Genomic DNA, 27,207 nt, shown 5'->3' with positions numbered 1-27,207 from the left:
CAACTTTCCTTGCGACGGCTCACCCCTTCAGGCTAGGATGTGAAATGGCAGCGTCAAACGTCCAGCCCAATGACATTTAAGATAATTTCGTTTGTTTTATATTATAAAATTACCATAATTTTAATAATAATTCAGTTTTATATTTAAATTTAATGTGTATTTTATTTTTAATAAAAAACACTAAAAGCATAAATATGTAAAATAAAAAAAATGAAAAAACCTATGTTTGAAAAAATAATCTGAAATGATAAAAAAAGACAGTGACACCTTTGTTGTTAAAACGTGCGAGGAGACGAGTAGCTTCCATTCTCCGGGATGCAGCGAGTGACGGAAGCGCTTGCATCAGCATGAAGACAGAGTTGGTTTGCTAGATGGTCACGGTCTGCCAATTTTTTATATATCAATTTAATTTTAAAAAAACACAGATGATGGATTATCTAATAGGATTTTTCAGATACTCTGATGATACAGAATTAATTTAATAATAATAATATAATTTTACAATTATAAAATAAATAATAATATTCCTATTTTTATATTTTTAAATTTATGATTCGATTTTGATAATTCAGGAGAGCCACTTGTGAGTTGTGGAAAGTGGAAACGTCAGCAAAAAATAGAAGCAGTGAATGAGTCAATTGAGTTAATAGGTAAGAGTTGAAAATCAAAGGATTCATGGAATCTATCTTGTACTTTTGAAAAATGTGAAAGAGGAGAGAGAGGTGGTCCAGTGGGACAGGGAGGGGAGGTTCATTTATGGATATATTAATTTTGTTGGTTGAAACTCAAGGTGAAATATTGGAGGGATGAACAAGTCATCCATCTTTATCATACTTTTAATTTTTAATTATTTTAAAATTATTATTTACTTTTTTATTATTATAATATATAAATTAATTATTATTATTATTATTTTATTTTTATAAAAACTCTTGTTAATTATTATTTTTTAAATAAATATTAAAAATATCACCTAATATTTAATAGATTTAATATTTTTAAAATTAATATAATTAAAAATTAATAAAAAATATTTAATATGTGTGAAAAATAAAATAAATAAAAATTATAAAAAGTAAAATATAAGTTACTAATTAATATTTTCTACTATGGAGAAACATTTATTATATTAATTGTTATTTTTTTATTTTTAATTAATTATTAATTACTACATTTTCGATTAGTTCAGTTGAAAGTGTTAAACAATAATTTGGAACATATCATTTTTCTTTCCACATTATTGAATACCAGATATTTTTAAATTTTTTCATTTATTTTTTTGGATAAAAACATAAACTTTATTAAAATATTAGAATGATCAACTCAAAAATACAATTAAGATACCTGAAAAAATCCTCAGGCTGAAATACTATGCTAATAAAAATGTAAATTTTATTAAAATTTAAGAATGATCAACTCATAAATACAATCAGGATATGAAGAAAAAATCTCAACCAGATCCGAAATACTATGGCTAGCTCGAGTAAGCGCATGAGTTACACTGTTAGCAGACTTACAAATAAAGTTAATAGAAATATAAATCATTTCCGAAATAAAAGAGTTACGATAAAAAAAAATACTACCAAATGATACTCCACAATAACCGATGATCAACCATCATCCTTTAGTCAGTTTAAAACTTTTATAAAAGTCATAATCTCAGCCGTAAAAGTATCAAAATTACCAAGAATTCGTTATTGATGTACTGCAATAAACTCACAATTCCATCCCCTTAAAATACAATTCATTCCCATAGCCTGATAGCTCGACGTACGAATAATGTACCATCAACATTTATCTTAAAACTTCAACATTCCCATAGCCTAATAGCCTGATATAGAAATAATGCAGTATCAATATTTCACTTAAAACTTTAAATATGTGGCCTTTTTTATTAGACGCAAATCGGAGCATTAACAATCAATTCCCTGCAATTTGTAGCCGCCTCTCAATCTTGAAAAATAGATTTTGAACGCCTAATCACAATATGAGGTTGACACATTTTCTGCTTTCATACCATAACATTTTTATTATCTCATAAAGTCCAAACTACCATAAGAACCATGTGTAAAATAAAAACATAAACTGAATTGTATATCCGAACAAACCAATCACTAAATGACTGCACGTGGAAAAAAGCCAACTAGATTCAGTTATCCTTCAACAATCACGGACAAACGGATAAATAACCAAAACTTGTATTATCGTTTCACTTTGATCTGAGTAAACAGAACAAGACTAACTGATTTGAAAGGTATAAATTGGACTAGAAAGAATTTTCTGGAATTCAGACTTAGAAGTATTTAAATACTAAAACAGTAGTAATATTAAAACTAATTCAGATTAAATTTCATTTATTTTTAATTATAAACATATTAATTTTTTAAAATTTAATATATTTAAATTAGTATATCTAATTTATTTTGTCCGTTTTATATCTCATTACAAAATGAATAAATAATATTCTATTTTCATAGTTGTGAAATTTTTATATGAACTTGAATATTTATATTCAGTTCACATAAATAAGTAAATTATAAATTTAAATTATTTCACAGATTTTATAAAACATGGTACTTTCTTTGTTTTCTTTTTAATTTAAGTTTTTTCACATAAATTTGAAAAATAATAAATATTTTAATAAAATAGAAATAAAAATAACTATATTACTCTTCAATTAAAGTGTTTATATAAATAAAATAAATTTTATTAATGCTTTATTTATTTAAAGTAAAGTAAAACATAAAATATTAAAATTATAAAATGGCACTTATTTAAAAAAAGAACAAAGAAAACATATAATAAAAACAGATAAGAGTACTTTCAGATTTGCAGAGACTGATTAATCTTTCCCTCAATCATCATTGACAAGACAATTGGGCCTATAACTTTTTGGGCTCGCAACTGTTTTCGATTTCACATGTTGAGGCATATGTTTGTTTTTTTATTTTCCATGAATTGGGCTTTTAATCTGTTTTATAAGAATAAAAAACTTTTCTCTATATAATAATTTAATAATAATATAATAATATTCTTTCATTTTATAATTTTTATTTATTTTATTTTTATAATTATATTTATTATTATTTTTTATTATATTTATATTAAATATATTAAATCTTAAAAATATTTAAAAATCTTTTTAAAAATAAAATAAGATTATAATAAATAATTTATATATTATTATAGTTTAAAATAAGAGAGTGGATGATAATTTTAATATAATTTTGAAAAATAAATAAAAATTATGAAATGTGAAAATAATTAATAAAAGATAAAATAAAATAAAAACTGACATTTTTTTAATTTTCAATGTACATATTTAAATATAAATGAATTGCGGCTGTAGTTGCCATTACAGATGTATTTTATAATTTCTCCGGATAAAAAAAGGAAAATGAATTGTGATCAATTTCTCTTGTCTTGGTCTCCTTAAGGCCGAGTTTAATCTCATCTTCGAAAAGCCGAAACGGAAGACACATGGTAGTTTTTCCATGTTCAGAAATAACTGGATTTTGCAAGAATGGAAAAATTGTATATTGCTTCTCTCGTCAAAAGGAATAACGTACGCAAACTATACTGAAGGGGGAACATATATGATATTAGGTGGTTTAGGACCCAAATGAATGAAAAAGAGAACAACACTGAAGAGCTCAACTTTCGGCGGATAAAGCCCTAGTGCTGTGGTTCATTTGCTTAAAATTTATTTTTTAAATCTAAGGAGCTCCTGCTAAATTCTAATAATCATTGTGGATTTACTAATAATCCAATTTCATTAACCAAATAATCATATGCTTGAACGTTTGCACGCCTAATTAAGGTGTCGCTCACAACGTTCGTGTCCAAGCTGTGAGCCTGCGCCACGTTAACGAACTCTGTCTAATATTCATCGTTTCGGCATCCCACGCGACCCAACTGTAGCATTTCGTTCTCTTTTTCAAAGTTACCGCCGCACGCCAATCCATGCCTGTGGGACCGTACAATTCCAATGGCCCACCGTTTTCAGCACGCTAGATCGCTGAAGAAAAGCGGGAAATGCGGAGGCAAAACCGAAGGCCCCACAAACATCAAAAGCCTGATGGAAAGTATTGGTGTACTCTTTCACACCAACACTCTGGGTCACACTATAATCTCTCATGTACTATCCATCATATGATCACTGCCTTCTCTCCTATATGTACTGCACGTCACCCAAGTAACGGACGCATCAGTCAAAAACAAAAGTAGTTCCAACTTCACACGACTGAGCTCAGCTCAGCTCATTCTTTTTTCCGTCTATTGGCTCCCATGATATAAATCATTGTGGTCCAAAGCTCATGCAGGATCAACGGTCGTGATCCTGAGTGTGCATGGTCACTGCTGCACCAATTTCACAATCTTCTTCTGTGTTTAGTCACTGAGTTCTTCCTTTCTTCCTACCGTCAATAACCAGAAACCAACGAGTGAAAATGCAAACGAAGTCCATTTCTTAATTATTTCTTCCTTCACGTACTCACTTTTTAGTTCAGAGGGATTTGAGTTGGTAGTGATACAGAGAGAGGGCGCAAAGAGATATGGATGAAAGGCCAGAGACGGAGCTTATATCCATTCCGGCGACCCCGCGTGCCTCTACGCCGGAGGTTCTAACGCCTTCAGGTCAACGATCACCGAGGCCTCCTTCCAAGGAAGCGAAATCGTCGACGGCGTGGACGCCGACGTCGTTCATATCGCCGAGGTTTTTGAGTCCTATAGGGACGCCGATGAAGAGGGTTTTGATTAACATGAAGGGATATTTGGAGGAGATGGGGCATCTCACCAAGCTCAACCCACAAGATGCTTGGCTACCTATTACTGAATCTCGCAATGGCAACGCTCACTACGCGGCGTTTCATAATCTAAATGCTGGTGTTGGGTTTCAGGCCCTAGTTTTGCCTGTTGCCTTTGCTTTCCTTGGCTGGTATGCTATTTTTCTCTTTCCGAATAGCTTCTGCATTATTTTCTTTCTAAGTTTAGCTTAGCAGAAAATGCTTGTCGCTGCTCTTCTTCTTCTTTTTCTTTTTTTTCAGCATAGATGTTTGCTGGGTAGCTTCAGTCATACTCTCTTGCAGACTAGATTTGTTAGCTATAACTACTATCCTGAAAATGCACTAATTGATATGGGTATGGGTTTCTAGTTATTGTGTTCAGAAGTTTTTGCTTTTAATTTCATAATTTGCTTACTAATTTTCCTCACTAGTTTAATAATAATAATAATAATATTATTATTATTATTAACCTTTTCTTTAAGCTCTGATTTACTTTGTTGTCGGTATCTTCTCCAGTTGTCTCTTTTTCTTTTTGGTAAAATCTCATCCCATCATTTTAACATGTCTGACGGGGTTCTCTTTCCTGTTTCATTTCTCCCAGTGGGGTTTTCAGCTAATTATTTATCCTGTCCTCTGCACTGTTATTGTATATTCAGTTATTGGCCAAAAAGTGACGGTGTCTATGCCAGTGCCTCTCTCAAATAGTGAGGAGAATCTGACTAAAGTTCATGAGATGTGGGTCTATACCCGGTGATCTTTTTATCTTTTACGGTTCAACCAAATTTGCTCGCTGGTTTGATTATAGAAATCGAAACTATCCTTGAAGAACGTCACTTCATTCGTTTCATCTTTTTCGCTTTTATACAAAGTGGAATTATTCTAGAGAAGGTTGTCCCCTCTTGGTGGGGCCCTCGTATTTCTGTCTTTACTTTCGGCTCGATTCATACAGTACAGAGGGTCTCTTTTCTAATTGATTACTATTTATTACTTAGTTTAGCTTTTTCCATCCATTGATGATCATAATTCAAATTACACAATCCTGCTGCTCTTGGATGGCAACGCATGAGCACTTTATAGAGTTACAGCCTTTGACATTGAATTGATGCTTACTGATTAATTACTGGTGATATTTTGACTGTTTGATTTTTCCATTTCAATTGCCATGTCAAAACCGGACACCCTCCTTTCATATTTCTCTTCCACATAGAATGTGATTGGACTGGATGCTAGGTAGTCTTTTTGGAAAATGCCAAGTTATCCACCCAATTGCAATCATGTATCTTAACTAGGATCCACTGAAAATGGCCTTACTTTTTGTAGCTTCCAGAAAGAACAAGTGGACTGAAATTGAATATTTCCTTCCCTAGTTAAGATAGCAAATAGCCACACTTGGACATCTTTCTGGTACTAGAGAATGGAAGGATACTAATTGTAAGAGAAAGAGAGCAAAACCACAATGTTAAGGAATGAAGTTTAGCTGTTATTTTCTTATCATTTTATTAGTACTTGTGCAAATCTCACAATCCAGAAAAGAGAAAGTATCCACTGTGCTTAGGAGGAATTTGGAGTTCACTTGTTGCCTATGGTGTTTTCCGCAGGAGTTGGGGAATACTGTCCTTGACCATAGCCTATTGCTGGCAACTTTATACTTTGTGGGTTTTAGTTCAGCTACATGAAGCTGTTCCTGGGAAGAGGTATAACAGATACGTCGAGCTCGCAGAAGCTGCATTTGGTGAGGATACGAGTTAACACCCACTTTTTCTTTTGAAAGTTATGGTACATTACCTGCTTGATAACGAATGCCATAATATATACTTAAAAACAATGAAATAGCTCCAATGAGCATGTCCTTTGCTCCTGAAATCACCTTATAATCAGCTATGCATGTCCCTTCTGTTTGAATATATGTATTCCTTTGATGAATCTGAAGCCTAAATAAATCTAGAAGTATGCATCTATTATGACCTTTTTAACAATTCATAGACCTTTGCAGGTAAATAGCTTCTGTTTTATTTGTTTGCAGGGGAAAGGTTAGGTGTCTGGCTGTCTCTCTTTCCAACTGTGTATTTGTCAGCTGGAACTGCAACAGCTTTGATTCTTATAGGAGGGGAGACGATGAAGCTCTTCTTCCAAATAGTTTGTGGGCCCCTCTGTTCATCGAATCCCCTAACAACTGTTGAATGGTACCTGGTATTCACTTCTCTGTGTATTGTATTGTCGCAGCTCCCAAACCTTAATTCAATTGCAGGACTTTCCCTTATTGGTGCCATAACAGCTATAACATATTCCACCATGGTGTGGGTGCTATCCGTTAGTCAACAAAGGCCACCTTCAATCTCCTACGAACCCCTTTCTTTGCCATCCTCTACTGCTTCTGTCTTTTCAGTATTGAATGCGCTTGGAATTATAGCCTTCGCTTTCAGAGGGCATAATCTGGCCCTGGAGATTCAGGTAGCCAATGTTGGAGTTTCAAATGACAGTTCTTATTCTCTGCATAGAAAAAGGAGAAAAATTATCAAAATTTTGGTGCCTTACTTTTTTCATTTAATGTGGGTTTTTTTTAGTCGACAATGCCATCAACCTTTAAGCACCCAGCTCATGTACCCATGTGGAAAGGAGCCAAAGTTGCTTATTTCTTCATTGCCATGTGCCTTTTCCCTGTTGCAATTGGAGGCTTTTGGGCTTATGGAAATCTTGTAAGTACCCTAGCACTTTATTCTCTCTGACAAATACTATATGACTAACTAAAAAACATCAAGGCAGCCAGAAGACAGTGATGCTACAGAAACATCAAAGCATCAGTTAATTTGTTATAGGGTAGAATTTTACACAGGTTGTAATGTAATTTGATAGAACAATCCTTGTTTTCTAAATATGTAGTTCTATTAAGGAATGCTAGATGACAGCAGTTAGAGTGGGAAGGGAGTCCTCTTAAGTATTGCATTCCAACAGTTATGCTACCATCTTATAATTTTGTATTGCTGGAGCGATACTATAAAAGAAGGGAGAGCATTAAGCATTAATGAGGGTTAAAGCATTTCTCATTATTCATAATAACCTTCATCTTGATCTTACTTAATAATACTTGCAAGGTTTCATGTCATTTGGAAGTTGGTACACCTTCATTTTTGTTGAATTAAATATGTATTTGATTTACCTCGGTGGTTGGAGGATATATGCCATCACTTTTGCATCTAAATAATCAAGAAATAAGTGAATATAATTGACTCAATAGGTTAAACTCATGATTCATGTTCATACACTTTCAGTTGCTTTCTTCAATTCCTTATATTGGAGTCATTGCTTGATTTACATGTGACAAGTTAGGTTTCTCCTCTTTGTTATTGATTGTGTTCCTTCTCTTATTTCAGATGCCTTCAGGAGGAATTCTCAATGCTTTATATGGTTTCCACAGCCATGATATTCCTCGAGGACTTCTTGCATTGACTTGTCTGCTGGTTGTGTTCAATTGCTTAAGCAGTTTCCAGATATACTCGATGCCTGTTTTTGACAGTTTTGAAGCTGGCTACATCAGCCGTACCAACCGCCCATGCTCAATCTGGGTTCGGTCAGGATTTCGGGTTTTCTGCGGATTCTTCTCTTTCTTCATAGGTGTTGCATTTCCTTTCCTATCTAGTTTAGCTGGTCTATTGGGGGGACTTACCCTTCCGGTTACATTTGCATACCCTTGCTTCATGTGGGTTCTCATTAAAAGACCTACTAAGTACAGCTTCAATTGGTATTTCAACTGGATCCTGGGTTGGTTGGGCATTGCATTTAGCTTGGCCTTTTCAATTGGAGGAGTTTGGAGTATAGTGAACAATGGTCTGAGATTAAAGTTCTTCAAGCCACCAAATTAAGAAGCAGCAAGCTTTTGAATTCTGTAGATTAATTCATTTTGTATGTTGTCTATGTGATTGCTTGAGAAATCAAACTCTCCTCGTATGCATGTGTTTACATAACCTCTTTTTCCTTGGGGATTATCTTTATTCAACACTATCTATTGTCTTAGCGAAATGGTGTTGGAGTTGTCATTGAGATTTGTAAGAGTTAATGATTTTTTTTTAATGCATAAGAAGAATACTATTTTCCTGAAAATTATTTTTTTATAAATTATTAGCTATTCAAAATCCACATGTTCGAGTTATTACAATCGCAGCAATTAACTGTTTCTGCAAAAGGAAAATGCACTTGCTGAAGGGGTTCGTGGGCCTTGCCTGTATAACAGGGATAACCCAGTCAATATTATATAACTTGAACTGTGAATGGCTTGTTTGGACTTTTTTTATTCTAACATGGATGAAATGGACTCAAATAAATGTTTAGAGGGTATTTAGTTTAAATTATAAAAATTATATATATATTTTTTTTAAAATGGAAATTGGAAATTGGAGGATTAGAATCTGAAACTCTATGCATTTGCTATCGGTTTAAATATGTGAGTTCAAAAAATTATATATTTATATATTTATAAATATTTTTTTAGGAAATATATTAATAAGCCATCTTAATCTCATAAACATTAAAATTTTAACTAATTATAATTTTAATTTCTCATAAATTAATATCACTGGTTTTGTCTTAATTTTACGTTGGTTTAGCAAAAAATTAACCATGTTAATCCATAATGGTTGATCTAATCGTAATCACATGAATCAAAAAGTAAAATCATGATCAAAGCAAATAACAACTAACAAAATCTATAAAAGCAATTTTAAATACTAAATATTTCATGTTTTTAACCGTCGTACATATGAATTGTTTATAAAATAGCTAAATTTTATTTAAAAATTGTTTTAATTGGTTAATGGCTAGTCTTTCTACAGTGTAATTGAACAGTTAAGTAATGCAGTTACATGTGAGTTAAAAAATAAAAAATCATTCTAAGGACCAACATATGCTTTGCTTCCTGAATTGCATGATTAGAGTGTTATTAGGGTTTTGTATAAATGAAATTTGGCTTAAGCACGCAGCAATGATTCATTAGATTATAATTAAATTTTACATTTAAAATATCTTAAACTCACTAAAATTAAACTGAATTTGTAAAAACAGGTATTAATCTCTCAATAAAAATAAATATAAAATTGGATATAGGAAAAAAATAAGAAAGGGAGAAGGAAGTGCAATACGACGTCCAATCCAGTTAGATTTGAAGCAATCAAACGAACACGTAGGCTTCTTCAGATTTTTTTTTTTTTTTTTGGAAGTCTACAGATGTATTGAGAATGGGCTAAATGCATCCGAACATCAATCCAGAAGATAAAAACAGCCACTGAGATCTCGATGGACGAGTCGAGCCCACAGTCCCCGACGCTCTTCGAAAATCGAAAATTATCTGCTTCTTCTGTTACTTGTCCACATTAACCTAGAATTACACAACTGAAGAAAAACAAAAACATCAAGCAAATATTACTATTTTGTGCTACAATTTTACTCCTTTCAAAATTATTGATTTGCTTTTCCTTTAAAAAAGGAATAAAATCCATGGAAATGGAGACCTTTACCGGTGACCAAAGCTGATGATTAAAGGGTTGGATTAGCTTGGCTTCAAAATGAAATAAATGCCAGATGTAAAGTGAAAACATCCATTCCGTGAACAATATGAGCAACAAAACCCACCAGAAAGTGTGTTTTTTTCTTCTTCTTGCATTCCATGGATGTGTTCAAGATCAGACCCAAAAAGCCTTACAGAGCCATTAGAACAGAAGTCACTATCTAAGCAGGCGACTTTTGATCTCAGTCATATTCTATACCATATCCTATCTATACGAACCAAAAAGAAAAGGACAATTGAAACTGAAACAGAACCCCCAATTAATAAAAAAGCTGAAACGAAACATCCAAAGCATCTCCCATAAAGAGAAAAGCGTTCAAAAAAAAACCTTTGCCTCGATATGGGCAAAAAAAAGCCAATCACTTAAAAATTTTTCCTGCTGTGGAAATTGCAAGACCAGGCCAAGAAAAGCAATCTTCATCCACCAACCCTCCTCCTCCTTCAACATCACCCACAGGCCACGTGTCGCACCCAGAACTACCATCTCCATTCATATACCCCACTCCAGGTAATGGCCAAGACCCTTTAACCCCAAACGCCCCATGCCCTAATTCGTATAATCCGTATCCATAACCCGGTCCGTACCCGACCATCCCCATGAACCCTTGTCCTTGCTGCGAGTTGAGCAGCGAGATGAAGTTTTCATTCTCGTTTACAGGGAAGTTCTCATTCAGTTTCAGATTATCAGAGGTCTCGACCTTCAACAAGGGTAACGCCGAGTCAAGATTAGCAAGCACGGACAAGGGTTCAGGCTCATGAATCACAGCGGACACTGTGGAAGTTGAGGTATTAGTGGAAGAAGAGGAGTTGGAAGAAGAGGAGGAGCGAGAGCGTTTGAAGTTCTTCCGAGTGCCACCGCCAACGGGGACGTTCCGTAGTGTACCACCGTGGGTCCAGTAGCGGCGGCATGACTTGCAGAAATGGCGAGGTTGAGAGAGATTGTAGTTGTTGTAGTAGCAGAACTTAGTGTTTGTAGACTGGCACCTTGGGCAAGGGAGTGGCTCAGCCAACTTAGGCGGTGGAAGTGAGCCCAGGTTGGTTTGATGTCGCATTTCGCTGGTGGATTCCGATGGCATTTTGTGGATTTCGAGAGAGAAAGGTTTGGGAGAAGAGAAGAGAAGAGAAGAGAAGCGAGCTTTATTTTGTGTTAAGAGTGAGTATATAAATAAATAGATGAAATTTTTTGTATTTTAAAATGGGCGGTGGGTTTCTGTCTTGCTTGATTTTAGACCGCTCGACACGTGCCTTGGCTCCGCTGGGTAACTTGAAGGTTGCTGTGTCGTGTTGGGAATGATTCAGTACAAGTGTTTCCATATGGATTTGTTGACTGAGCAGGCTTGTGAGTGGGCAAGCCTCCTTGTCCGCTTCCACATATTGTTTTAAAGATTTTTAATGGTAATTAAAAAATATTTTAATCACTAAATCATAATAAAATGTTGTTTAATTCAATTAAATTATTATTTTTATTTAATTTAATTAATTTAATTTTAATAATGATATTTTATTAATTTATCATTAAAAAGTGAGATAATTAAGAAAGAAAAGAAAAAGAAAAATAATAAAATGAATTTTGAAAAAAGTTATACAAATAATTAGAGTAAGATAATAGAGTGCTTGAAGCTATAAGAGAAGGAGTTTTACAAATAATATAAATTATTTATATATTGATTTGCATACCTATTTTATAAATTTTAATTAATTATAAATAATTTAATATAAATGATCAACATAATTATTTAAATTTATTTCTAAATAAAATCGAGTTTATTAGACTCACTCAAAAGTAAATGACTAGTATTATTAATAATGTTCACTTAAGATTTTAAATTCCTTTTAACTTCAAATAAATCTTTTTGATAAATAGGTCATTTAATTTTAAATGGTAATAAAAAGAGAGTCAATTAATATTTACTTTGTATTTTTTTTTAAAATGGGGATTTTAGTTAGTACTATTTCATTTGAAAATTTTAATATAAAATAAAAATTATATAATGTGATTATTTGTATTTGTGTCCTTATTTTATATTTATGTTAGTCACAAACTAGTACAGTGTCCTGAGAGATTTGTTTACAGCCGGTGCCACACCTGTCCTTTCACTGGACATGGAGGACGAAGAAGGGACAAGGGTTCAGTCGGTCCTAAGAAATTTCATTGAATTGAACATGTACAAAGCGATTGTAAACGTGGCAGTTTAGAATAGGTAATGCTTGTAACTAAGCAGACACGCCAGCTGCTCAAGCCTACAATCTGCAGTCTGCAACTCTACATGAAGTAGTGAGCCGAATTTCGGTCAGACAAACACTCTCTCAGACTCAGTTAGGTACAAATTCTGCGAATCGACGGTCTTCCAATCCCTTTCCCACTCAAACCAAGCAAATCAAGGAGATCAATCCCTTGCTCCCTTCTCAATCAACGAGATTTGTCTATAGCATAGTTTAGGGGGCATATTTCTTTGAATTTATGATAAGAGTCCACTCCCAAATGCTTCCCTTTCACTCAGGTGGAGGGTCGCTATCTTATCGCTCTAAATTTAGCTTGTGCATGTGGGCGTTTTTTTTTTCTTCTGCGATGGATTCAGATTCAACAACGCATGTTTGACATGAAATTTCCTAGACCAATCTATCACGCAATTGCACCTGTTAAGGACATGGGTGTGTGAGAAATATGGCGCTCAAGCCGGTTTGGGCGGTGTGACTTATTGAGCCTTTTGTTGGCTTTGTCGTTTGCCACCTATTGTCAATTCAAGTGGCTTTGGCAGTGCAGCCTGACTGATCATCAGAAGAGCTGCTGGTATATCATTTCAATATTTCTTCCTTTGCAATGCAAAACTGGTCGAGTGTCGTCATCAAGGGGACAGAGACTATAAACATTGAAAATTCTCACCTTAACAACTTTTATAGAGCCCTGGCCATGGGTTTTGTCCCAGTCCCTACATTTCGTACAAAGAAAATTAAGTCCATGCGCGCGTGATTAATATATTACAAAATTCAGTTCCAGCAAGAATGCCGTAACCTGCTAATTCTGTATCTATATGCACATAACGCAAAAGTACGGCTGGAGCTAAACTGTATCTCCTAATAGTTTCATGGAAAACAGTTAGAACCTCTTAAATATGAATTCTCTATCTCATGCCAGTAATTTTTTTTTTCTTTTAAAAAATAATCGGTAAAATATATCAAGGAAAATATGATATTAATGACATTGGAATTAAATTTGGTAATTAAAAATATATACTGCCAACAAAATATAACTAACAAGAATGCTTTTATCTTTTATTTTCAAACAAAGGAAATCCACCTTTGTCAAAATGAATTATTTTTAATAAAAAGAAATAACAACAACCATGTTACAAGCATAAATGTAAGGAATTTTGGAAAGAATAAATAAAATTACAATTAGTATCCTGGAAAAATTGGTGGTGGTGGTGACGCGTATTGGAAGCCAATGTTAGGTGGAAGTATGACATTGAAGGATGGGGTAGATTCAGCAGGAGGAGGGAGTGACTGAGTTGGGGAAGGTGGCGACGAGTCTGTTAGAGGTGGTGGTGACTCAATTACAGGAGAGGAGGGCATAGATGGTGGTGGAGATTGGACAGGAGGTGAGGGGGATTGCATTGTTGGCTGTGGAGATTGGACTAGTGGTGGTGATGGAGAATGTGTTGATGGCGAGGAAGATGATGCAGGTTGTGCTTGGCTTGGTGGAGATTGGCCAGTTTGTGCGGATTCGACAGGAGATGCGGATTGTGTTGAAGGTGTAGGAGACGACACAGGTTGCGCTGGACTTGGTGGAGATTGGCTAGATGGTGGGGATTGGACAGGAGATTGGGATTGTGTTGAAGGTGTTGGAGATGATACAAGTTGCGTTGGACTTGGTGGAGATTGGCTAGATGGTGGGGATTGGACAGGAGATGGGGATTGTGTTGAAGGCGTTGGAGATGACACAAGTTGTGTTGGACTTGGTGGAGATTGGCTAGATGGTGGGGATTGGACAGGAGATGGGGATTGTGTTGAAGGAATTGGAGATGAGACTGGTTGTGCTGGGCTGGGTGGAGATTGGCCAGTTTGTGCAGATTGGGTAGGAGATGGGGATTGTGTTGAAGGTGTAGGAGATGACACAGGTTGTGCTGAACTTGATGGAGATTCGCTAGATAGTGGAGATTCGACAGGAGATGGGGATTGTGTTGAAGGTGTTGGAGATGACACAGGTTGTGCTTGGCTTGGTGGAGATTGGCCAGTTTGTGCTGATTGGATAGGAGATAAGGATTGTGTTGAAGGTGTTGGAGATGACATAGGTTGTGCTGGACTTGGTGGAGACGGGCTAGATGGTGAGGATTGGACAGGAGATGGGGATTGTGTTGAAGGTGTTGGAGATGACACAGGTTGTGCTGGACTTGGTGGAGATTCGCTAGATGGTGGGGATTGGACAGGAGATGGGGATTGTGTTGAAGGTGTAGGAGATGACACAGGTTGCGCTAGACTTGATGGAGATTGGATACTTTGTGGGGATTGGACAGGAGATGGGGATTGTGTTGAAGGTGTTGGAGATGACACAGGCTGTGCTGGACTTGGTGGAGATGGGCTAGATGGTGAGGATTGGACAGGAGATGGGGATTGTGTTGAAGGTGTAGGAGATGACACAGGTTGCGCTAGACTTGATGGAGATTGGATACTTTTTGGGGATTGGACAGGAGATGGGGATTGTGTTGAAGGTGTTGGAGATGACACAGGCTGTGCTGGACTTGGTGGAGATGGGCTAGATGGTGAGGATTGGACAGGAGATGGAGATTGTGTTGAAGGTGTTGGAGATGTCACAGGTTGCGCTGGAATTGGTGGAGATTCGCTAGATGGTGGGGATTGGACAGGAGATGGGGATTGTGTAGAAGGTATTGGAGATGACACAGGTTGCGCTGGACTTGGTCGAGATTTGCTAGATGGTGAGGATTGGACAGGAGATGGGGATTGTGTTGAAGGTGTTGGAGACAACGCAGGTTGCATTGGACTTGGTGGAGATTCGCTAGATGGTGGGGATTGGACAGGAGATGGGGATTGGGTTGAAGGTGTTGGAGATGACACAGGTTCCGCTGGACTTGGTGGAGATTCGCTAGATGGTGGGGATTGGACAGGAGATGGGGATTGGGTTGAAGGTGTTGGAGATGACACAGGTTGCGCTGGACTTGGTGGAGATTCGCTAGATGGTGGGGATTGGACAGGAGATGGGGATTGTGTAGAAGGTGTTGGAGATGACACAGGTTGCGCTGGACTTGGTGGAGATTCGCTAGATGGTGAGGATTGGACAGGAGATGGGGATTGTGTTGAAGGTGTTGGAGATGACACCGGTTGCGCTGGACTTGCTGGAGATTGGCTAGATGGTGAGGATTGGACAGGAGATGGGGATTGTGTTGAAGGTGTTGGAGATGACACCGTTTGCGTTGGACTTGGTGGAGATTGGCTAGATGGTGGGGATTGTACAGGAGATGGGGATTGGGTTGAAGGTGTTGGAGATGACACAGGTTCCGCTGGACTTGGTGGAGATTCGCTAGATGGTGGGGATTGGACAGGAGATGGGGATTGAGTTGAAGGTGTTGGAGATGACACAGGTTGCGCTGGACTTGGTGGAGATTCGCTAGATGGTGGGGATTGGACAGGAGATGGGGATTGGGTTGAAGGTGTTGGAGATGACACAGGTTGCGCTGGACTTGGTGGAGATTCGCTAGATGGTGGGGATTGGACAGGAGATGGGGATTGTGTAGAAGGTGTTGGAGATGACACAGGTTGCGCTGGACTTGGTGGAGATTCGCTAGATGGTGAGGATTGGACAGGAGATGGGGATTGTGTTGAAAGTGTTGGAGATGACACAGGTTGTGCTGGACTTGGTGGAGATGGGCTAGATGGTGAGGATTGGACAGAAGATGGGGATTGTGTTGAAGGTGTTGGAGATGTCAGAGGTTGCACTGGACTTGGTGGAGATTCGCTAGATGGTTGGGATTGGACAGGAGATGGGGATTGTGTAGAAGGTGTTGGAGATGACACAGGTTGCGCTGGACTTGGTGGAGATTCGCTAGATGGTGAGGATTGGACAGGAGATGGCGATTGTGTTGAAGGTGTTGGAGATGACACAGGTTGTGATGGACTTGCTGGAGATTGGCTAGATGGTGAGGATTGGACAGGAGATGGGGATTGTGTTGAAGGTGTTGGAGATGACACAGGTTGTGCTGGGCTTGGTGGACATGGGCTAGATGGTGAGGATTGGACAGGAGATGGGGATTGTGTAGAAGGTGTTGGAGATGACACAGGTTGCGCTGCACTTGGTGGAGATTCGCTAGATGGTGAGGATTGGACAGGAGATTGGGATTGGGTTGAAGGTGTTGGAGATGACACAGGTTGCGCTGGACTTGCTGGAGATTGGCTAGATGGTGAGGATTGGACAGGAGATGGGGATTGCGTTGAAGGTGTTGGAGATGACACAGGTTGCGCTGGACTTGGTGGAGATTCGCTAGATGGTGTGGATTGGACAGGAGATGGGGATTGTGTTGAAGGTGTTGGAGATAACACAGGTTGTGCTGGACTTGGTGGAGATGGGCTAGATGGTGAGGATTGGACAGGAGATGGGGATTGTGTTGAAGGTGTTGGAGATGACACAGCTTGTGCTGGACTTGGTGGACATGGGCTAGATGGTGAGGATTGGACGGGAGATGGGGATTGTGTTGAAGGTGTTGGAGATGACACAGGTTGTGCTGGACTTGGTGGACATGGGCTAGATGGTGAGGATTGGACAGGAGATGGGGATTGTGTTGAAGGTGTTGGGGATTGTGTTGAAGGTGTTGGAGATGTCACAGGTTGCGCTGGACTTGGTGGAGATTCGCTAGATGGTGGGGACTGGACCGAAGATGGGGATTGTGTAGAAGGTGTTGGAGATGACACAGGTTGTGCTGGACCTGGTGGACATGGGCCAGATGGTGAGGATTGGACGGGAGATGGGGATTGTGTTGAAGGTGTTGGAGATGACACAGGTTGTGCTGGACTTGGTGGACATGGGCTAGATGGTGTGGATTGGACAGGAGATGGGGATTGTGTTGAAGGTGTTGGAGATGTCACAGGTTGCGCTGGACTTGGTGGAGATTCGCTAGATGGTGGGGATTGGACCGGAGATGGGGATTGTGTAGAAGGTGTTGGAGATGACACAGGTTGTGCTGGACTTGGTGGACATGGGCTAGATGGTGAGGATTGGACAGGAGATGGGGATTGTGTTGAAGGTGTTGGAGATGACACAGGTTGCGCTGGACTTGGTGGAGATTCGCTAGATGGTGGGGATTGGACGGGAGATGGGGATTGTGTTGAAGGTGTTGGAGATGACACAGGTTGTGCTGGACTTGGTGGACATGGGCTAGATGGTGAGGATTGGACAGGAGATGGGGATTGTGTTGAAGGTGTTGGAGATGACATAGGTTGCGCTGGACTTGGTGGAGATTCGCTAGATGGTGGGGATTGGACGGGAGATGGGGATTGTGTTGAAGGTGTTGGAGATGACACAGGTTGTGCTGGACTTGGTGGACATGGGCTAGATGGTGAGGATTGGACAGGAGATGGGGATTGTGTTGAATGTGTTGGAGATGACATAGGTTGCGCTGGACTTGCTGGAGATTGGCTAGATGGTGAGGATTGGACAGGAGATGGGGATTGTGTTGAAGGTGTTGGAGATGACACAGGTTGCGCTCGACTTGGTAGAGATTCGCTAGATGGTGGGGATTGGACAGGAGATGGGGATTGTGTAGAAGGTGTTGGAGATGACACAGGTTGTACTGGAGTTGGTGGAGATTCGCTAGATTGTGGGGATTTGACAGATGATGGAGACTGTGTTGCAGGTGTGGGAGATGATGTAGGTTGCTCTAGGCTTGCTGGAGATTGGCTAAGTGGCAGGGATTGCACATGCGAGAGAGATTGTGTTGAAGGTGTGGGAGATGATGTAGGTTGTTCTTGGCTTGGAGTAGATTCTTCGGATGGTTGGGATTGGACAGGCGATTGCGATTGTATTAAAGGCGGGGGAGATGAGACAGGTTGTGTTGGAGTTGGTGGAGATTCGCTAGATGGTGGGGATTGGACAGGCGATGGAGATTGTATTGCAGGCATTGGAGATGAGACTGGTTCTGGTTGGCTTGGTGGGGATTGTACAGGCGATGGAGATTGTGTTGAAGGTGTGGGAGATGATGTAGGTTGCTCTAGGCTTGCTGGGGATTGGCTAAGTGGTAGGGATTGCGCAGGTGATGGGGAATGTGTTGAAGGTGCGGGAGATGATGTAGATTGTGCTTGGCTTGGAGCAGATTCTTCCGATGGTTGGGATTGGACAGGCGATTGAGATTGTATTGAAGGCGGGGGAGATGAGACAGGTTGATCTTGGCTTGATGGAGATTGGCTAGTTTGTGGGGATTGGACAGGAGATGGGGATTGTGTTGAAGGTGTTGGAGACGACACAGGTTGTGCTGGAGTTGGTGGAGATTCGCTAGATGGTGGGGATTGGACCGACGATGGAGATTGTATTGGAGGTGTTGGAGACAAAACAGGTTGTTCTGAAGTTGGTGGAGATTCGCTAGATGGTGGGGATTGAACAGGCGATGGAGATTGTGTTGAAGGCATGGGAGATGACATAGGTTGCGTTGGACTTGATGGAGATTGGCTAGTTTGTGGGGATTGTGTTGAAGGTGTTGGAGACGACACATGTTGTGCTGGAGTTAGTGGAGATTCGCTAGATGGTGGAGATTGGATAGGAGATGGGGATTGTGTAGAAGGTGTTGCAGATGACACAGGTTGCGATGGACTTGGTGGAGATTGGCTAGATTGTGGGGATTGGACAGGAGATTGAGATTGTGTTGAAGGAATTGGAGATGAGACTGGTTGCGCTGGGCTTGGCGGAGATTGTACAGGCGATGAAGATTGTGTTGAAGGTGTGGGAGATGATGTAGGTGGTGCTGGGCTTGGTGTAGATTCTTCAGATGGTAGGGATTGGGCGGACGATGGAGATTGTATTGAAGTAATAGGAGATGAGACAGGTTGTGCTTGGCTTGGTGTAGATTGGCCAGTTTGTGCGGATTGGACAGGAGATGGGGATTGTGTTGAAGGTGTAGGAGATAAAACCGGCTGTGCTGGACTTGATGGAGATTGGCTAGATGGTGGGGATTGGACAGGAGATGGAGATTGTAATAAAGGTGTTGGAGATGACACAGGTTGCGCTGGACTTGGTGGAGATTGGCCAGATGGTGAAGATTGGACAGGAGATGGGGATTGTGTTGAGGGTGTTGGAGATGACACAGGTTGCGCTGGACTTGTTGGAGATTGGCTAGATGGTGAGGATTGGACAGGAGATGGGGATTGTGTAGAAGGTGTTGGAGATGACAAAGGTTGCACTGGACTTGATGCAGATTCGCTAGATGGTGAGGATTGGACAGGAGATGGGGATTGTGTTGAAGGTGTTGGAGATGACACAGGTTGCGCTGGACTTGCTGGAGATTGGCTAGATGGTGAGGATTGGACAGGAGATGGGGATTGTGTTGAAGATGTTGGAGATGACACAGGTTGCGCTGGACTTGGTGGAGATTCGCTAGATAGTGGGGATTGGACAGGAGATGGGGATTGTGTAGAAGGTGTTGGAGATGACACAGGTTGCGCTAGACTTGGTGGAGATTCGCTAGATGGTGAGGATTGGACAGGAGATGGGGATTGTGTTGAAGGTGTTGGAGATGACACAGGTTGCGGTGGACTTGCTGGAGATTGGCTAGATGGTGAGGATTGGACAGGAGATGGGGATTGTGTTGAAGGTGTTGGAGATGACACAGTTTGCGTTGGACTTGGTGGAGATTGGCTAGATGGTGGGGATTGGACAGGAGATGGGGATTGGGTTGAAGGTGTTGGAGATGACACAGGTTCCGCTGGACTTGGTGGAGATTCGCTAGATGGTGGGGATTGGACAGGAGATGGGGATTGGGTTGAAGGTGTTGGAGATGACACAGGTTGCGCTGGACTTAGTGGAGATTCGCTAGATGGTGGGGATTGGACAGGAGATGGGGATTGTGTAGAAGGTGTTGGAGATGACACAGGTTGCGCTGGACTTGATGGAGATTCGCTAGATGGTGAGGATTGGACAGGAGATGGGGATTGTGTTGAAGGTGTTGGAGATGACACCGGTTGCGCTGGACTTGCTGGAGATTGGCTAGATGGTGAGGATTGGACAGGAGATGGGGATTGTGTTGAAGGTGTTGGAGATGACACCGTTTGCGTTGGACTTGGTGGAGATTGGCTAGATGGTGGGGATTGGACAGGATATGGGGATTGGGTTGAAGGTGTTGGAGATGACACAGGTTCCGCTGGACTTGGTGGAGATTCGCTAGATGGTGGGGATTGGACAGGAGATGGGGATTGGGTTGAAGGTGTTGGAGATGACACAGGTTGTGCTGGACTTGGTGGAGATTCGCTAGATGGTGGGGATTGGACAGGAGATGGGGATTGGGTTGAAGGTGTTGGAGATGACACAGGTTGCGCTGGACTTGGTGGAGATTCGCTAGATGGTGGGGATTGGACAGGAGATGGGGATTGTGTAGAAGGTGTTGGAGATGACACAGGTTGCGCTGGACTTGGTGGAGATTCGCTAGATGGTGAGGATTGGACAGGAGATGGGGATTGTGTTGAAGGTGTTGGAGATGACACAGGTTGCGCTGGACTTGCTGGAGATTGGCTAGATGGTGAGGATTGGACAGGAGATGGGGATTGTGTTGAAGGTGTTGGAGATGACACAGTTTGCGTTGGACTTGGTGGAGATTGGCTAGATGGTGGGGATTGGACAGGAGATGGGGATTGTGTTGAAGGTGTTGGAGATGTCACAGGTTGCGTTGGACTTGGTGGAGATTCACTAGATGGTGGGGATTGGACAGGAGATGGGGATTGGGTTGAAGGTGTTGGAGATGATACAGGTTCTGCTGGACTTGGTGGAGATTCGCTAGATGGTGGGGATTGGACAGGAGATGGGGATTGTGTTGAAGATGTTGGAGATGACACAGGTTGCGCTGGACTTGCTGGAGATTCGCTAGATGGTGGGGATTGGACAGGAGATGGGGATTGGGTTGAAGGTGTTGGAGATGACACAGGTTGTGCTGGACTTGGTGGAGATTCGCTAGATGGTGGGGATTGGACAGGAGATGGGGATTGGGTTGAAGGTGTTGGAGATGACACAGGTTGCGCTGGACTTGGTGGAGATTCGCTAGATGGTGGGGATTGGACAGGAGATGGGGATTGTGTAGAAGGTGTTGGAGATGACACAGGTTGCGCTGGACTTGGTGGAGATTCGCTAGATGGTGAGGATTGGACAGGAGATGGGGATTGTGTTGAAGGTGTTGGAGATGACACAGGTTGCGCTGGACTTGCTGGAGATTGGCTAGATGGTGAGGATTGGACAGGAGATGGGGATTGTGTTGAAGGTGTTGGAGATGACACAGTTTGCGTTGGACTTGGTGGAGATTGGCTAGATGGTGGGGATTGGACAGGAGATGGGGATTGTGTTGAAGGTGTTAGAGACGTCACAGGTTGCGTTGGACTTGGTGGAGATTCGCTAGATGGTGGGGATTGGACAGGAGATGGGGATTGGGTTGAAGGTGTTGGAGATGATACAGGTTCTGCTGGACTTGGTGGAGATTCGCTAGATGGTGGGGATTGGACAGGAGATGGGGATTGTGTTGAAGATGTTGGAGATGACACAGGTTGCGCTGGACTTGCTGGAGATTCGCTAGATGGTGGGGATTGGACAGGAGATGGGGATTGGGTTGAAGGTGTTGGAGATGACACAGGTTGTGCTGGACTTGGTGGAGATTCGCTAGATGGTGGGGATTGGACAGGAGATGGGGATTGGGTTGAAGGTGTTGGAGATGACACAGGTTGCGCTGGACTTGGTGGAGATTCGCTAGATGGTGGGGATTGGACAGGAGATGGGGATTGTGTAGAAGGTGTTGGAGATGACACAGGTTGCGCTGGACTTGGTGGAGAGTCGCTAGATGGTGAGGATTGGACAGGAGATGGGGATTGTGTTGAAGGTGTTGGAGATGACAAAGGTTGCGCTGGACTTGCTGGAGATTGGCTAGATGGTGAGGATTGGACAGGAGATGGGGATTGTGTTGAAGGAATTGGAGATGAGACTGGTTGCGCTGGGCTTGGTGGAGATTGTACAGGCGATGAAGATTGTGTTGCAGGTGTGGGAGATGATGTAGGTTGTACTGGGCTTGGTGTAGATTCTTTAGATGGTAAGGATTGGGCGGACGATGGAGATTGTATTGAAGCTATAGGAGATGAGACAGGTTGTGCTTGGCTTGGTGGAGATTGGCCCGTTTGTGCGGATTGGACAGGAGATGGGGATTGTGTTGAAGGTGTAGGAGATGACATAGGTTGTGCTGGACTTGGTGGAGATGGGCTAGATGGTGAGGATTGGACGGAAGATGGAGATTGTGTTGAAGGAATTGGAGATGAGACTGGTTGTGCTGTGCTGGATGGAGATTGTATTGGCGATGAAGATTGTGTTGCAGGTGTGGGAGATGATGTAGGTTGTGTTGGGCTTGGTGTAGATTCTTCTGATGGTGGGGATTGTGCGGACGATGGAGATTGTATTGAAGTTGCAGGAGATGAGATAGGTTGTGCTTGGCTTGGTGGGGATTGTCCAGTTTGTGCGGATTGGACAGGAGATGGGGATTGTGTTGAAGGTATTGGAGATGACACAGGTTGCGCTGGACTTGGTGGAGATTCGCTAGATGGTGGGGATTGGACAGGAGATGGGGATTGTGTAGAAGGTGTTGGAGATGACACAGGTTGCGCTGGACTTGGTAGAGATTGGCTAGATGGTGGGGATTGGACAGGAGATGGGGATTGTATTGAAGGTGTTGGAGATGACGCAGGCTGTGCTGAACTTGGTGGAGATTGGCTAGATGGTGGGGATTGAACAGGAGATGGGGATTGTGTTGAAGGTGTTGGAGATGACACCGGTTGCGCTGGACTTGCTGGAGATTGGCTAGATGGTGAGGATTGGACAGGAGATGGGGATTGTGTTGAAGGTGTTGGAGATGACACCGTTTGCGTTGGACTTGGTGGAGATTGGCTAGATGGTGGGGATTGGACAGGAGATGGGGATTGGGTTGAAGGTGTTGGAGATGACACAGGTTCCGCTGGACTTGGTGGAGATTCGCTAGATGGTGGGGATTGGACAGGAGATGGGGATTGGGTTGAAGGTGTTGGAGATGACACAGGTTGCGCTGGACTTGGTGGAGATTCGCTAGATGGTGGGGATTGTGTTGAAGGTGTTGGAGATGATGTAGGTTGTTCTTGGCTTGGTGGAGATTGTGTTGCAGGTGTTGGAGATGATTGAGGTTGTGTTGGGCTTGGTGTAGATTCTTCCGATGGTAGGGATTGTGCGGATGATGGAGATTGTGTTGAAGTTATAGGAGATGAGATAGGTTGTGCTTGGCTTGGCGGGGATTGTCCAGTTTGTGCGGATTGGACAGGAGATGGAAATTGTGTTGAAGGTGTTGGAGATGATGCAGGTTGTGTTAGACTTGGTGGGGATTGGATAGGAGATGGAGATTGTGTTGATGGTGTTGGAGATGAGACAGGTTGCGCTGGACTTGGTGGAGATTCGCTAGATGGTGGGGATTGGGCAGAAGATGTGGATTGTGTTGAAGGTGTTGGAGATGACACAGGTTGTGCTGGACTTGGTGGAGATGGGCTAGATGGTGAGGATTGGCCAGGAGATGAGGATTGTGTTGAAGGTGTTGGAGATGACACAGCTTGTGCTGGACTTGGTGGACATGGGCTAGATGGTGAGGATTGGACGGGAGATGGGGATTGTGTTGAAGGTGTTGGAGATGAGACTGGTTGTGCTTGGCTTGGTTGGGATTGTCCAGTTTGTGCGGATTGGATAGGATATGGGGATTGGGTTGAAGGTGTTGGAGATGACACAGGTTGCGCTGAACTTGGTGGAGATTGGCTAGATGGCGGGGATTGAACAGGAGATGGAGATTGTGTTGAAGGTGTTGGAGATGATGTAGGTTGTGCTGGACTTAGTGGAGATTGACTAGATGGTTGGGATTGAACAGGAGATGGAGATTGTGTTGAAGGTGTTTGAGATGATATAGGTTGTGCTGCACTTGGCAGAGATTGGCTAGATGGTGGGGATTGAAGAGGAGATGAGGATTGTGTTTGGAGCGGTGGAGACTGGGCAGCGGATGGTGGGGATTGTATTGCTTGTGGTGGAGAGTGGACTGCTGGGGGTGGAGATTTCATGTGACCATAGGGAGCCTCTTCGTGAGGATCACTACTTGGTGTTGGCGCCGGAGGTGTTGTTACTGTTATGGGTGGACTAGAAACCTGCATTGGTGTTGGTAGTTGCGCCTTAGGTGTGGTTGGTGGTGAGCTTGATGGTGGTTGTGACTGGATGTGACTTAGAGGTGGACGGTGGTGATCTTGATGGTGGTGGTGACGGTGGTGACTTTGATGGTGGTGGTGATGGTGATGATGATGATCTTGATGTTGTGATTTCTTGTGTATTGGTGAAGGGTGCGGATGTAGCTTGGTTGCTGGAGAATGTCCCAATGATGGTCCTCCACACTTTGCCTTGCTGCAATCGACTGGTTTGCTTACAATTGGATGACAAGTTTTTTGGGGCTTTTGTTTCTGTCTGTCAGGTAAACAATTACCTGTATCATCCCGAATAAAGTCCTTCCTACTTGGTTTCTGGCATACTGGTGCCTCTCCATTGAAGTAATTATATGAAAATGTGAAGTTCTCCAGGTTAGGCAAGCCACAAATGCTCTCAGGAACAAAACCTGTTAATATGTTGTGTGAAACATCAAATACCTCCAACTTTCCAAGATCTTTGAAAGACTTGGGCAATGCCCCAGTAAATGTATTTGAAGAAACGTCAAGAACTGTTAGTTTCCCAAGCTTTCCAATCTCAGATGGTAAACAACCCGAAAGATTGTTATTTAAAAATATTATTTCATTTAATGTATTAGCCATATTTCCTATGCTGCATGGAATGCAGCCAGTGAGGTTGTTATTGGCGACCACCACAACAGAAGCAGGAGATGAACCCAGAGTTTCAGGAATGGTTGATGTGAATCTGTTGTTATTCAAGAACAAAGCATCAAGTTCCTTCCGAAAAAGCCCATCTGGCAATTTACCTTCAAAATTGTTGTACCGAAGGTCAAGGTACCTGAGTGAAGGCAACGATAAAACAACTGTTGGGAATGAGCCAACAAATCGATTGTTGCTAACATCTAGTTCATACAGAAGGGCTAACTTGGAGAAGCTTTTGGGAATAATGCCACAAAAACGATTGGAGTTGATATGGAATAATGAAATCTCTGTCAATAGGCCCAACTCTACAGGAAGAAAGCCAGCAATGTCATCATGGTTAAGGTCAATCCCAGCAACGACTGTTTGCTTAGGAACATCAAGAGCCTCGGCACAAAAGACACCATTGTAAGCACAAACATCACAACCCACCCAATTTGTTGTAGAATTGAATGGATCAGAATATATGGCCTTTTTCCATGCTTGAAGAGCAATGTATGCTCTTTTAAGCCTGTTATTTGCGAAGGTAATATTAAGTTTTATGGAATATTCAAAGTCATGGGTCAAGTCATCATTTTGTTTAAGAGACAAGAGTTGGCGATGAGCAATTGCGGAGACTTCAAAATCAGATAAAGATAAAGAGAGATGCCAAAGGGAAGAGAAGAGGAGAACATAGAGTGGAGAGAATGAGCTGGCGATCTTCATTTTTGTTATAAACAAAGCAAGACTATTGACTAAGCCAAGTTGGGAGACACCCAACGCTGCCTATAGCGTTGAGATAACAAAAGAACAGAGGTGAGATTACAATTGAAAGATGGCGAAATGGATTGAATATATATATATTTGGGAGGCCAACGAACTCCCAGCCATAACGGTGGACGAAAGAACGTTTCTTTGTCAACCTCAAGATTATTGGATGGTTATCCAAGTTCCTTGAATTTCTGGCATTGACATCCACTCCTATTTTTAAAATCTGGTAATAAAATAGTAAAAAAAAAAAGCCTATATTTACACAGAGAATGGATGGTCGTGCATATAGTTTCAAGTTGCTACATTCTGAAGCCCAAATACCTCTAAAATTATGCATGGAGTATAGCTAAATTTAGGCTTTCTGACCAAATCCCATTCCCCCAGGACTTCCGACTCCGGAGGACCTCTCTTGAAAAGCTTCATGGAGCACCAAAGACTTATGCCTGCTCGGTTCTCAAGTATTGGTTTCAATACAGCCTATTGGGAGCCCATCATGAAGTTTGGAATTTGTAAAGGATCTGATTGTCTTCTGGGCCCGTAATCTTTAATAATACCCCATTAAGATGAAGATTTCCAACCAAAGCTTATGGCGATATACCAGACAATTTTTGCAATCTCATAGCCATGAGGCAGAAAAACAGAAAAGGCACCATGCATGGATTTCTCATCCCGAGAAACAACACAATATGACAAATTATGTTTTTTAAAGCTCGCTTAGATATTATTGTGAAGGAAAAAAAAGTGTTCAATGCGAATTAACATCATGCAAAAAGCAATTCAACAGTCAACAAAAGAAAGACCAGACCCTACAATATTACTTTTAACTGTTTAAATCTTTTTTCTTTTTTAAGTTTGTTCTTCGTGATTCGTAAAAGAAAGACCAGACGCTACCATCCGACTCAGGAACAGCAAGCATCGCACAGTTTGGTAGCGTCTGGTCTTCACACTTAGAGGGAATTCTAAATGTCAAAACTGCCTCAACATATTGATCAAGGGTCACAGTGTTGCGATTTTTTTTTA

The 27,207-nt window shown here is 41.2% G+C and overlaps 5 protein-coding genes across 5 annotated transcripts; 3 read left to right on the top strand and 2 right to left on the bottom strand.

Moving 5' to 3' along the window:
• The first annotated feature begins 4,189 nt into the window (after nt 1-4,189).
• Nucleotides 4,190-8,918, top strand: LOC110606091 (lysine histidine transporter-like 8). The gene is made up of 5 exons (XM_021744842.2): nt 4,190-4,936; nt 6,383-6,516; nt 6,808-7,235; nt 7,349-7,480; nt 8,156-8,918. The coding sequence occupies exons 1-5, from the start codon at nt 4,554-4,556 to the stop codon at nt 8,642-8,644; spliced, it is 1,566 nt and encodes a 521-aa protein (XP_021600534.1). The 5' UTR covers nt 4,190-4,553; the 3' UTR covers nt 8,645-8,918.
• A 964-nt stretch (nt 8,919-9,882) lies between these two features.
• On the bottom strand, nt 9,883-11,478 carry LOC110606942 (dof zinc finger protein DOF1.6). Its single transcript, XM_021745958.2, has 2 exons — nt 10,292-11,478; nt 9,883-10,166 (listed from the first exon to the last, which is right to left on the bottom strand). The coding sequence occupies exon 1, from the start codon at nt 11,415-11,417 to the stop codon at nt 10,701-10,703; it is 717 nt and encodes a 238-aa protein (XP_021601650.2). The 5' UTR covers nt 11,418-11,478; the 3' UTR covers nt 9,883-10,166; nt 10,292-10,700.
• A 1,528-nt stretch (nt 11,479-13,006) lies between these two features.
• Nucleotides 13,007-18,943, top strand: LOC122722513 (uncharacterized PE-PGRS family protein PE_PGRS54-like). The gene is made up of 5 exons (XM_043953507.1): nt 13,007-13,030; nt 13,742-13,799; nt 13,902-15,851; nt 15,939-18,686; nt 18,774-18,943. The coding sequence occupies exons 1-5, from the start codon at nt 13,007-13,009 to the stop codon at nt 18,941-18,943; spliced, it is 4,950 nt and encodes a 1,649-aa protein (XP_043809442.1).
• Nucleotides 18,944-18,970: 27 nt separating this feature from the next.
• On the top strand, nt 18,971-20,408 carry LOC122722512 (uncharacterized PE-PGRS family protein PE_PGRS20-like). Its single transcript, XM_043953506.1, has 3 exons — nt 18,971-19,142; nt 19,212-20,317; nt 20,391-20,408. The coding sequence occupies exons 1-3, from the start codon at nt 18,971-18,973 to the stop codon at nt 20,406-20,408; spliced, it is 1,296 nt and encodes a 431-aa protein (XP_043809441.1).
• On the bottom strand, nt 20,407-26,142 carry LOC110608250 (proline-rich protein 36-like; the record flags this gene model as incomplete). The annotated part of the gene is made up of 1 exon (XM_043953505.1): nt 20,407-26,142. A coding segment is annotated over exon 1 (5,736 nt), but the record flags the coding sequence as incomplete, so codon positions are not given.
• Between the last annotated feature and the right edge of the window lie 1,065 nt (nt 26,143-27,207).

This window comes from Manihot esculenta, chromosome 18 (genome assembly GCF_001659605.2).
Source record: "Manihot esculenta cultivar AM560-2 chromosome 18, M.esculenta_v8, whole genome shotgun sequence".
Taxonomy (NCBI): domain Eukaryota; kingdom Viridiplantae; phylum Streptophyta; class Magnoliopsida; order Malpighiales; family Euphorbiaceae; genus Manihot; species Manihot esculenta.
This window is presented reverse-complemented; position numbering and strand designations above follow the sequence as displayed.